The sequence below is a fragment of the Spea bombifrons genome, chromosome 1 (assembly GCF_027358695.1).
Source record: "Spea bombifrons isolate aSpeBom1 chromosome 1, aSpeBom1.2.pri, whole genome shotgun sequence".
NCBI classification, from domain to species: Eukaryota; Metazoa; Chordata; class Amphibia; order Anura; family Pelobatidae; genus Spea; species Spea bombifrons.
The window spans coordinates 48,013,747-48,025,566 of NC_071087.1; the positions used below are offsets into that span (position 1 = coordinate 48,013,747).

The 11,820-nt window shown below is 42.5% G+C and overlaps 1 protein-coding gene across 1 annotated transcript; it reads left to right on the plus strand.

Moving 5' to 3' along the window:
* Positions 1 to 454: 454 nt before the first annotated feature.
* UBE2D3 (ubiquitin conjugating enzyme E2 D3) lies at positions 455 to 11,551 on the plus strand. The gene is made up of 8 exons (XM_053461558.1): positions 455 to 540; positions 678 to 876; positions 7,159 to 7,222; positions 7,924 to 7,955; positions 8,311 to 8,388; positions 8,531 to 8,636; positions 9,250 to 9,343; positions 10,677 to 11,551. Exons 2-8 carry the CDS (start codon positions 853 to 855, stop codon positions 10,720 to 10,722), a joined length of 444 nt encoding a protein of 147 aa, XP_053317533.1. The 5' UTR covers positions 455 to 540; positions 678 to 852; the 3' UTR covers positions 10,723 to 11,551.
* Positions 11,552 to 11,820: the final 269 nt, after the last annotated feature.

Here is an 11,820-nt window from a genome sequence, read left to right on the forward strand (position 1 = left end):
GGAAAACGAAGGCGCGCGCCTACCCTATGTAGAATAAGAAGTGGTCTCGTGTAATGGCGGCAGTTTGGTGAAAGTAAACCGATTAGTGTTGGCCTCGTATGTTATAGCCTACGTGCTACCATATTTAGCATTTATTTTTATTAACCAGGTCATCGTTCTTCCGCCACGTCACGAAACAAGGTGACGCACCGCCGCGCCTCATTGCATAACACAAGTCTCCGCCATGAAATAGTTTAGCATAAGGGAGCGAAAGAGGATCCGCCGCTTCCGCTCGTACACCTAGTGAGTGACCTCAACCACCGCATATTGCTATTGCTTCATTGTACGCGCTGCACCGAAGTATCTGACCGCCTTCCCAGCCCTCGTGCATGCGCACGCTTGCCCCCCACACACCATTTTTAGCGCCCTACGTGCCCACAGTGCATGCAACGTTGGTTGGGAGGAGTCAACGTGTGGAGGAAGAGCGAGCGGGAGGGAAAAAAAGCGCGTGCCACAGGCAGAGCAGTGGCAGAGCTTGTGACGTAGTGTGGCGCGTGACAGGTTAGCCCGTGGGTTGCGAGGAGCGGGACGCAGCGTGCGACAAGGGGGGGAGGGGCGAAGAGTAGGCGCCCGGCGGGTCTCTAAGTGTTTCTAGTATCGTTAGACACTGACTCTTTTTAGCGCTCGGTTTTTTTCAGGCCGCCTCCTGTCACCCTCAGTGGCCTGTGTGGGCGTCTCCAGCTTGTAGCGTGTCCCGGATATTGTACAGGGGGCCTCAATCACCTCCTCTTCCCTCCTCCTCTTCCTTACCTCCCTCCTCCTCCGCCCAGCTCACCCGAACACCCGCCCGGCACCGGCAGCAGCGACAGCATCATGGCGCTGAAACGGATCCACAAGGTGAGCAACGCCGCGCTCTTTGTCAGGCTGTTTAATGAGTACGCCGCACATTTCGTTACGATATACGCGTGTCTGGTGATGTATTTAAAGTTCTCCGTATACTAGGCGAGGCAGAGCCAGGGCCTCATGCCTGCCCCGACGCCTGGGTGCCATATACAGGCTCAGTTGCCATATACAGGCTCAGTTGCCTCCTAATAGCGATACGTGTTCTTGCTGTTCGTGTAATGTCTGCCACACATTAATCTACGTTCCTCATTCACACGGACTAACACACATCCCCCCGCGGACGAGGTACGTGGGGTAGGTCTGTGCCATCGCCTTCCGTATCCCATCCGTTGATATTAACCGGTGATATCAGATCCCGGGTGAGTGTGGCTCCGGGTGTAGTACAGGTGGGTGCTACGGCGGTGTGATAATGCTGTGTGTATATACGGCGCTCCCCTCCCCCGGCTTCTCCTGCAGTATAAGATGGCGGCGCTTTCTTTCTGTGTTCATGTAATCCATATCCTCGCACGCATATTGTGTTCAAGCACGCCATTCTTACGGCCGCCGTGTGACTGGCCAGTGTGTGCGACCGCCAGGTGTTTTCATAACCGGTTTCTCGGTGTTACACAAGCCTTGGGTGTTGCCTGCGCGGTTGTGACACACTGGACGGGGAGCCCATTCTCTATATACATGGGTCTGGCCTCTTCCCGGTGACATGCCCCGCGTCTATTAACGTATCGCGCTGAACGTGTCATCCGTGTCCGTAACGCTGCACAGAGGCCTCTCTTTGTGTCCCCAGCCTACCGCTAGCTTCCCGTTTCATGTAACATTATAAGGCTGGCTTTCGATTTCTCATTTGATTGGGCCCAGAGCCAGATCACACGTAAATGTACTCGGCGATGGTGCAGGAGAGATCCCGCTGAAGCCGAGCCATCGCGCATTTTCCTCTTACGTTTAAAGGCCTCTGCCGTGGCTGCCTTCCACCTTCTTCCACTCATTGTGCTCTGGGCGTCCATGTTACAGCATTCTGGCATCGATGGCACGAGAGGCGTTTAGTGGATGACTCCCCGGAAAGCTTTGTTTAATGTATAAATATTTTATGGGAGGCTGCTCTGGAACTGTTTACTCGGAGGTGCCAAGTGACAGGATCTGCGGCTGGAGAATAGCAGAATTCCCATTAAAACCCATTCTCTATGTTCTAGATTGTAAGCTGCAGTTCTGTGATGTGTAAGTGTTCCTCTTTATAAACACAGCCCCTGTGCCCATTGGGTGCACCATATTTTTAGGCAAGGCTTTAAGGAACAGTTCACAATGGCTGCTATTCATTAAAGGGAGCGTTGACAGGAGAGGATTCTACTCCCTGCATTGACTTATGAAAGTCCAACTCTGAGCTTCTGCTGCAGTGTGTTCTTGGCCCCATATAATGTGTAGTTAAATCAATGGCATGCCTTCGCTCTCCCCTTCTTGCTGTAGAAACCTGTCTGTTGACCCTTCATGAGAGATAGTGACATGAGGAAACTGAAACCACAACTCTTTACTGAATAAACCCCAATGCATGCAGTGGGCTGGTGATAAATATGTAGCTTCCTTGAATCTGGATAAAATGACTGTGTATTCGTTCATCTTTTTTCTGGATCAGCGAAGATTGTCAACAATTGGTCTAGTCCCCCTGTTAGGGCTTTTTATTTTTCCTTCCTCTCATAAGAGCCATAGTTAAATTATACACTTATGTTCTACCAAGGCCTTATCTGTCTCCTTAGCTGTAGCGGCTCCGCTGCTTGACAAGCTATCAGACCCTAGACGTTGGGTTGACTGTAGTGGATGTAACTAAAGGATCCTATTTACGTACCCTTATTAAAAAAAAACCCCCCCCCAAAAAAACTCTTGCTTAGTGCTTGATCCACAACATTCAAATGCGTAGAATCGAGCCCTAACGTGTCCGGCTTCCTTTACATGAGTTCTTGTCCACAGGTAACATGATGGCGTCTTCACTATTCTGTTGGCCCCCCACAACAATCCTTTGTTTACTTTTATAAGTATTGTCAAAAGTACACATTGGGGGGAAAACTGTCAGCTTTTGCTCAGTTTAGAGGCAACTGATAACTAAAATGACATTCCAACCATCGGCTTAACTCTTAGCCTTGTTGGTCTTTGTCCTCAGATTAGTTTTCGTGTCTTTTATTTTGTGAGTCTGTTGTACATTCTAGCTTTCATATTGAACTTTCTTGATTCTCTATATAGTTGAGCGGCACTAATCTTGATAGCTTTTGAACTTGCTCCACATGACACATCGCTCCACATTTTTTCCCCTCGATGGCAGGACTGGTGACATCGCTCAGATCACCAGCTCTGGAATCTGTTTCCTTATAGTGCACTTGTGTTTCATTTCAGCAAGATCCCAATGAATTCTTTATCGGTGCTTCCTAAAGTTTGTTCTGATAGTCTATGAAGATTTAACCTTAATGCTTCCAGCACTCATGCCTGCGACTAAAGCTTTTCAGGATTGCTCTTCAGTGTTCTGTACACAGAATGAACCCTGTTAATACGCTTCTCATCCAAGTTACTCATATTTACTTGGCCCACTACTCACCCCTGTATGTAAGTCTGGACGTGGATTAGGGGAAACTGTACTGTTTGCTGTCTTTTAGGCCGGTGCCAGCAAAGGCCTGTTAGCATCTTTACAGATCTCCCTAGGTCTTTGTTTACATAGGCACTTATCTTCTAGACATTTTAGGTCAATACTGTGCTATATTGTGTATAATCACTTCCTGTTTTTATGGAAGAGGGGGGTAACATTAGCCCCAATACAAACGCTACAGCTTTCCTGGAATTCTTTCTACATTCAGCATGCATATTAAGTATTATACAATATTTTGGTACATTTAGATCACACCTGATTACACAGCTTTAAGTGATAGCCTGTGGGGTTAATCGGCATAATCTAAGATGAGATTACTCTTTACTGGACAGTGTGATGGACCACACCATACACAAAGCCACCTTAGTTGAATGTCCCCACTTTGGGAAACTGACATCAAGAAGTTCCCTCGATAAATTAAAGCTTCTGTGTGGATTTTTTCACTGCAACACGGCTCTTCAAGAATACAGGTGGTGCAAGAGTCTTGTTTTACCCTGTTAATTGTGGTTCTTTTTCCTGGTAGGTGACTAAGTGCTCTGATCAATACATCTACAGTATCCTACTAAGGACCATTAAGTGTTGTCCCATACAATTCTGCGTAAGCTTTTTATAAAGATTTCTGAATGGCTACATGTGACGCAACATACCCTAAATTCCCTACTCATGATTATTTGTGATGTCCCGTATGCTTCAAAGTTCTGCAGAGCCTAATTGATCTTGGTTCGTCAACGCTGACTACCAGTGTGTTTGGGGGGGGTGTATGATTTAAAGACATACCTTTCTACAAAGCTGTCTTATTGACCTGTTTCAGGCTCAGTCACCTGCACCCAAATATAGATGTTTAACAAGTGTGGTGAGTTACTTATGTTCAGCAGGAGCTGCTTAATGACAGGTTTTAGAAGCCTTGTCCTACAAGTAGTCACTGAGTGGATCATCTCCCTCGCCTGCGTGATTAATTCATAGGTTTGTTCCAGCACTAAGCTACTAGTTTCACACTTTCCTACGTCCCAACATAAAAGGGTTTACGTACTTGACCCTTTGTATGCAGGTGTAATAGTATTTTAGGTGTTGTAAGAAATAGATTCCTATGTCTGTGGCTTTTTTGGAAGGGAGGGGTTTATTGTCGAACTGGACAACACTATTTGTTCCTTAAAACTGCGTTGGACAACTAAACTAGACAATTCCAAGCGCAGTAACAATGCTGTCAGTGTGTCTCCCACGTGGCTTCCCTCTCTGGATCTCCAAGAGGTCTTTTCTCTAATGGGAGAGTGGTTTCAACGCCCTTGCCTCTGGTATTCATCATGAAGGTCCAGCACTGGTCCAACAAGAATGTCTGATCTGACTCTATATAACGCATACTATACATTGTCCAGGGTCACTGAAGATCTTCCTGCAGCAGGGGCTTAATGGCACCCATGCCTTCATAATAGTAAAGCGTTATATTCCACTCTCCCTTTATTGGGTTGAAGAAATTGGATTGTCACCTTTCTGTTTCCTTCCTGACAAAATGATTCTTTCCACCTCTAAAAGAGGAAGTAAACTCGATGCATGAATGCCATTTGCTGTACCTAGAGAAATAAAAAAAAAAAGTGAATGTTCCTGGCTCTTGACTGGTAGCTCATGCGACCTATGCAAAAGTTTTTTTTGTCTCGCTTCCTTGCAAGATGTGCATGTTGTATTCAAGACAAACTATCTTTTTAAGGTATCCACGAGATTAGGTTTAAGTAATTCCCTGATACAATCTTATTATAGTGTGTAATATATATCATTTATAATGGAATTGCTTTCTTCTGCTGTGTATGAGGTTCCAACGTTCTCCAGGTGAGGTGATCCCTGTAATAATGGGACCTGCCGTACATGCATACCCAAATTAATGTATGCAATGGAGTCCAGAGCGTGTATGGAAAATGTACTTAAAGCAAAGCACTATTTTAACTTGGTTTTTGTACTTATTAATCCATGCATCTACTGCCCTGCGATCATTGGGTCATTTCCACCACAAAATCCGCAGAAGACGAACTGACATGCTAGCACCATGGTTGTGCTGCAACTGTGTCCTTGCTCACAAGTGTCCTTAGAGTGGGGTATGGAGTTTTCTATGGCTGCATAGGTTTACACTGGGGTGCACCTTAGTAGCTCATTTTGTTTCTGTAAGATGTAGGGCTAGGTGTTAGGTCCTGGAGCTATGGTCATTTTTCTACAGATGGCGCCTTAAGGTAAACATCTTGCAAGCCGTGTTTAGTAATTTGTATCTGTCAGCTATAATGTCAAACAAGGCTGGCCTTTCATAAGTGAGTGGCAGCTTGCATGTTGGTTTGGCGTGCACACAAATACAATGGTATAAGTTATAAAAACCGAGGAGAAAAAAACAGGCACGTTGGGGGGCACGTTGGCTTAGTGTTAAAACTAAAATCATAGCAAATAAACTAGTCGCTTTCCCCAGGTTCTACATGTTGTCCATGGGATTAATGTATGCATCTAATATGTATTTCATGGCAACAGCCATCTTAACATCTAATTCTATTATCTGATATTTTTTACTTACTAAACTGTCATTTTCCCCAAAATACTCGCTTTTTAAAGTACTTATCTTGTGTTCTAATATTGCACTGTATTTGCAAAAAAGTCTCGTTAAAAGCTGTACGATGGAACTATAAAAAACTATTCTTACCTGCCTCATTCTTCAAGGTTTAGTTGCCGCTTTTGTCTTAGTCCATGTGAATATTTATAAAATGACTATAAGCCTCAATGTAGACAGTGTGCACCATGTAGGTCTAAACATTGGAGAAGATGGGCGGGTTTTTTTTTCCTGTAGTCCAGGAAAACATCCATTAAATGAGGAGCACTTGGTCATATCCCATGCTTTAATGTTCCAGCCATTTGTCTGGACAGTGCATTGATGAACCCTTTCAAACCCCTATACATGTGAGCTACTTTTAACTTCAGATAGATGATGTTTTGTTGATTAGACCCAGACTGTTTGTAGCAGGACTTAAGCAGGCAATACAACACATCATTGGAAAAGGCCGTCCATGTGCTGGTCTTATAGTTGGAAGAGGGAATTTAATGAGACCAAGGACTGAGTAAAGTCTGAGTCTTTATATCAGGAAAATAGGCAGGCTAGATGATTCTTCTTTGCCCTCAAACTCTGTTTCTATGACCCCTCAGAAAGCCTTGGTCGGTGTAGAGGTTTGCCCAGACCACACACACACACACACACACACACACACACACACACACACACACACACACACACACACACACACACACACACACACACACACACACACACACACCCCATATCATTAAGTTTACCCTCCAGAGATTGCTGGAGTTTTGGCAAAATTCTGTACTCATTAGTAGGGCATAATTACTATGCCAGCTACAACAGTGTCTCATAAAATATTAGTTGTATGTGTATATACGGTATCTGCAAGTTGGTGGGTTTTGGTTTTCAGCTCCTCAGCAATGCTCTGTGCCTGTGTTGAGAAATGTAGATGTCTCCAGCACCGGTTAGTTCAAAGTGCGGCTAAACATTAAAAAAATGTATGTATAAACTATTGCTATGCCATGAGCTAAAATATATGAATATCTTAAAGAAACATTATGCGCACAAATACAATATATACTGAGAAATTCAATTTCTCCTGTCTTTCCAGGAACTGAATGATTTGGCTCGTGACCCCCCTGCACAGTGTTCCGCAGGCCCGGTTGGAGATGATAGTAAGTAATTTTACATTTTGTCAAACAGTCCAATTGCGACTTTAAAACTCTGTATAGGAGTCAACTCTAATTGTGCAGTAAAAACCTGACACCACAAGACAAATCATGACGTAAGTGTTGAGGCATACACTACTGATATGTAAACAACCAGTGCATGTGAAAATGCTCAAGGAGATGTGGCTTCCTGCAACCACCAGGGGTTGTCAGATGATTTGCACCATAGATTGGCTGCTTGAAGCAGCCAATCAGTGGTGGGAAAGCACTCCTATTGAAATCAATGGAAGCCGTTTTCCGTCTGGAGCATTTTCCCTGACGGTGCAGTATCTGCGAGTGAGAGGAAGAATATCGTGTGTCAGCTGGTCTGTGCAGCAAGATAGAGGAAACGGGCAAATAAACATGGAAAAATCTGCATTAAAGGTGTACCTTTTAATGGTCCTTACTAGTGAAAGTAAGCACATGCCGGTTTCAAGAGTGTCTATTGCAACCACAAAACCACCCCTAACATTATGTAGCTGGCTTATTTATAAATATGTTAAAGGAACAGTTAGTACATGTTGGAAGCCAAAGCTTACAACATTCTAGGAGGCTTGGGGGGTCTACAATTCGAATTACAACCTACGTAGAAGTGCTGTAGAACACATTTATAAACTTAATGTGGAACACTTCATTCCTTTATGGTAATTACTGGTCTTTCTCTGCAGTGTTTCATTGGCAAGCAACAATTATGGGACCTGTAAGTATTGATATTTCTTCTGGCTGTTAATAGGAAAATGTGGCTAGTGTGCAGTAATTCTCGTTTTTGGTTAGGTTTAACTTAGTTGACATTCTACTGATTTGCATTTCTAATGTCGCTCAAGCATTTGCATGCCTCTGTGGGACTGTGTACCTGTTAATGATTGCTGGAGCGTCCCTTTAACGACAAACGATCCATTCTTTCCCGCTGCACCTTTCTATAAAAATTCATCACACTATCACTCTGGCTTTTAGCAGTGTTGGTATAGTGTCATAAATTACCCAGAGTCCAAGTGTTTAACTTTAATTTGAATGTTACAATTTTAAACGTATTATCCATGTGTTTTTTTTAACAGAATGACAGTCCATATCAAGGCGGCGTGTTTTTCCTGACTATTCATTTCCCAACAGACTACCCATTCAAACCTCCAAAAGTACGTAAATGTCCTTTAAGACCCTCATATTTCGCAGCTTTTTAATGTAATATCTGTTTTTCTAGATACATTTAGCAATAAAACAATGATTCATAAGTTGTTACTTGGCTGCAACAATGAACCTGTGTTATCCCCTTTCCAGGTTGCGTTTACAACAAGAATCTACCATCCAAATATTAACAGCAATGGAAGCATTTGTCTTGATATTCTCAGATCACAATGGTCCCCAGCTTTAACTATTTCTAAAGGTGAGTGAAGACTTTCGCCAAAGCGCTACAAAAGAGTTGTGTGCAGATGCACCATTGTTACAGAACCTAACAAATATCAAACTGGATGGCTCATAGCCGGAAGAGACGTCTTGAATGTAACTTTGGTTTTTGAGGCATCAGATTGGTATTCAGTCAGCCTGGTATGTCAAACTCCTGTCCAGGGGATGGTTCCCATTGATAAATGAAACAAGTGGTTTCACAGCTTGCTGCACTCAACACATTTTCTCCTAGTTGCGAGTTTCCATACTGCACTTGGCTGTGATCATAAGTGCTGTACCAGCAGAGTTTAGTGTGTAGGTAAAACACTGAGGGGTTTACTCACTAAAGGGAGAGTTGTGATTTCAATACTATTCATCAGTAAGGGCCCAAACTGCCCAGTTTCACCAGCAAAAAGGGCTGAGCTGGTCCCTTATAATGTGTAATTTAATGGGTGGGGAGACTGGGGGTCGCGATATCCTGTATCACACGCACCCTAAAATTCACTAATTATGAATTTGTGCCATTCTTCTGTGGAAGTTCTTCTCCACTCTTGGCGCTGTTTGCCAGTGCAAATAGATCTACTAGTTGCCTAACGATCCTATTTCTCTTCTAGTCCTTTTGTCAATTTGCTCACTGTTATGTGACCCAAACCCAGATGACCCTCTAGTGCCAGAGATTGCACGGATCTACAAAACAGATAGGGAAAAGTGAGTATGGTTTGTCAAACTGTGTTTTGTGGACAACACAAACTGATAATGGCTCCTGTTGTAAAAATGTATAATCTGTACATGTAGGCTGCGGTCCTTAAGGCTGGGCAGCATAATTAAGTCGTACTCTGTGAACCCTTCCAAGGCTGTTATGTAATTCGGTTCAGTAGGCTAGTAAGATAATGAACAAGTATGTTATACTATAGGGTAATAGACCTTATGGAGCTTTAAGTGTCTGCAGTCATTTGAGTTGTGTATGGGCTTAGACACAGCCTTTTGTACAGGCTTTTTTTGGTTAATGAATGTTTACTATTAGACCTATAGCAGTGATAGTTGCCAGCAGATTCTGTAGCGCTTTTACCAATGGGTGGTAGGAATTACATTTTTTTTTTTTGTACATGTTAACTTGAAAGGTAAATAGTAACAGATGTCTTATGATCTGTTTAATTCATGTTTGCACATCGTGGGTTGTGTATTGTAATTTTCCTGTGGCTTTAAACCAGGGCATGTATGTTTTATGTAAAACGCTACAATCCTGTGACAAGGATTGAGTGAAAACTGCCCTGTCAAGAGTCTCGTGTTAATAAAATGAAGATTGCAAGCAGTTATTATTATCCTTTATTTATATAGCGCCAACAGTTTACACAGCGCTTAATACAATATATAAATTGAAGGGATGTGACAAGACAAGAATTGACAGACTAAGACAAACCGATACATTTGGTGGAGAGAGCCCTGCTCGCAAGCTTACAATCTAGAGGGAAATGGGGTGACAAACATGAGGCATAGAGAAAGGGTGAGAGGTATTGTGGTGGTTGTATCGATGACAGGGAAGTTCTAGCAGCTAAGATCGTAAGCTTCTCTGAAGAAGTGGGTTTTGAGATGTTTCTTGAATGTTGGGAGGGAGGGTGAATGCTGAAGGTTCCTTGGGAGTAGATTCCAGAGATATGGGGCAGCTCGAGTGAAATCTTGTAGACGGGAAAAGGAAGAGGTGATGAGGGAGGAGGAGAGCCTTAGCCCATGGGAGGAACGTAGGGATCGAGTAGGAGAGTATTTGCTAATGAGGTCAGAAATGTACGGAGGAGCAGTATTATGGATGGCCTTATGTCAGTACCAGTTGTGATTGTACTTAATGGGACGCAATTTACAATTGATTTTTGATAGTCAAAGAACCAGGGATCGTATAAAACACTTTGATTAACTCTTGGGAAGGCAAGTGTTAAGGTCTTGTTGCATTTTGGCATTCATGAAAACAGAATTGGGGTTGGCCTAAAATATTGTACACTTTTAGACACCAAATCATTACTAATGCTATTTGTGTTTCCGTTTGTAGGTACAACAGAATAGCCCGGGAATGGACTCAGAAGTATGCCATGTGATGCTACTTTCAAGTCTGAATAACCTGCATTATAGCTGGAATAAACTTTAAATTACTGTTTCCCCTCCCTTTCAGACCTCATCTAATTACCTTTCCCTCCCTTCCTATTTCGTATTTTCTTTTTGTGCTGCCCCCTTCATGCACATGCTCACATTGGAAGAAGTTTAGTTCAGCAATGGACAAACTGCTCTAGACTGTCAAGTAGTTGCCAGAATACAATTGCCCGAGAATCTTAATATTTTCAAAAGGAGCATGTGTTTGTGTGTGTGTGTGTGTGTGGCCAACATCTTCACGTTAAATTGGTTATACAACTAATCCCATCTTACATTTTTCTCAGAAATTGTGAAGATTAGAGCCTTTGTTGGGGGTAGGGGGGGAAAGGTGTTAGGCAGGAAAAGCTCATTTGTCTAGCATCGTAGGATGCAGAAATGGATATTTTGGTCAAACCTTCCAGTGTTAGACATTTGAGATTTCATGATGTACTTTATGCTCATAACTCATGTTTTGGGTGGAGAGTTGGTGTTAAAAAAATTAAAAAAATGTATAGGAGCAGAACAGAATGTGATGTATTTTATGCATGTCAATAAACATGACAAATTAAAATTGGAAGGTGACACCCGTTGAATACCAAGATAGGATCAAAAGTTTTTTGTAATTTTTTTTTCATTTGAGAATTTTTTTTTTATTTTAATGGACAGAGCTATTAGTTCATCTATCTTCTATAAAACTTTAATATAGCACTGAATAAATGATGCAAGCTTCAATGGATGACTGATAAACTAATAGCTCTGTTAGATTTTTTTTTTCTTCAATAAAGTTGCATAAACCAATTTGTTAGCTGCCTGACTTAATCAATGTTTGCAACATTATTTCTTTGTAAATTCAACAGATCTTGTGTGTATATAAAGTTTGGAATTTTGTTCTGTTTGAAGTCAAATGATGGTGTAAAGTTCAAGCGAACAAACTTTTTTTTTTTCCTTTTTTCTTATGTTCACTTAAAGTTGATAATCAGCTTAGTATATGCAGAATTCAGCAAGTGCCCTTAGAGGGCTGAGATTCCAGCATCTAGTATTGGCATTGGGGCTGGGAGTTATCCATA

Coding starts and splice junctions, on each gene's coding strand:
- UBE2D3 (XM_053461558.1), top strand. CDS start 853: ATGGCGCTGAAACGGATCCACAAG. Junction 877..7,158: donor CGCTGAAACGGATCCACAAG/GTGAGCAACGCC, acceptor CTGTCTTTCCAG/GAACTGAATGATTTGGCTCG. Junction 9,344..10,676: donor TACAAAACAGATAGGGAAAA/GTGAGTATGGTT, acceptor TTCCGTTTGTAG/GTACAACAGAATAGCCCGGG.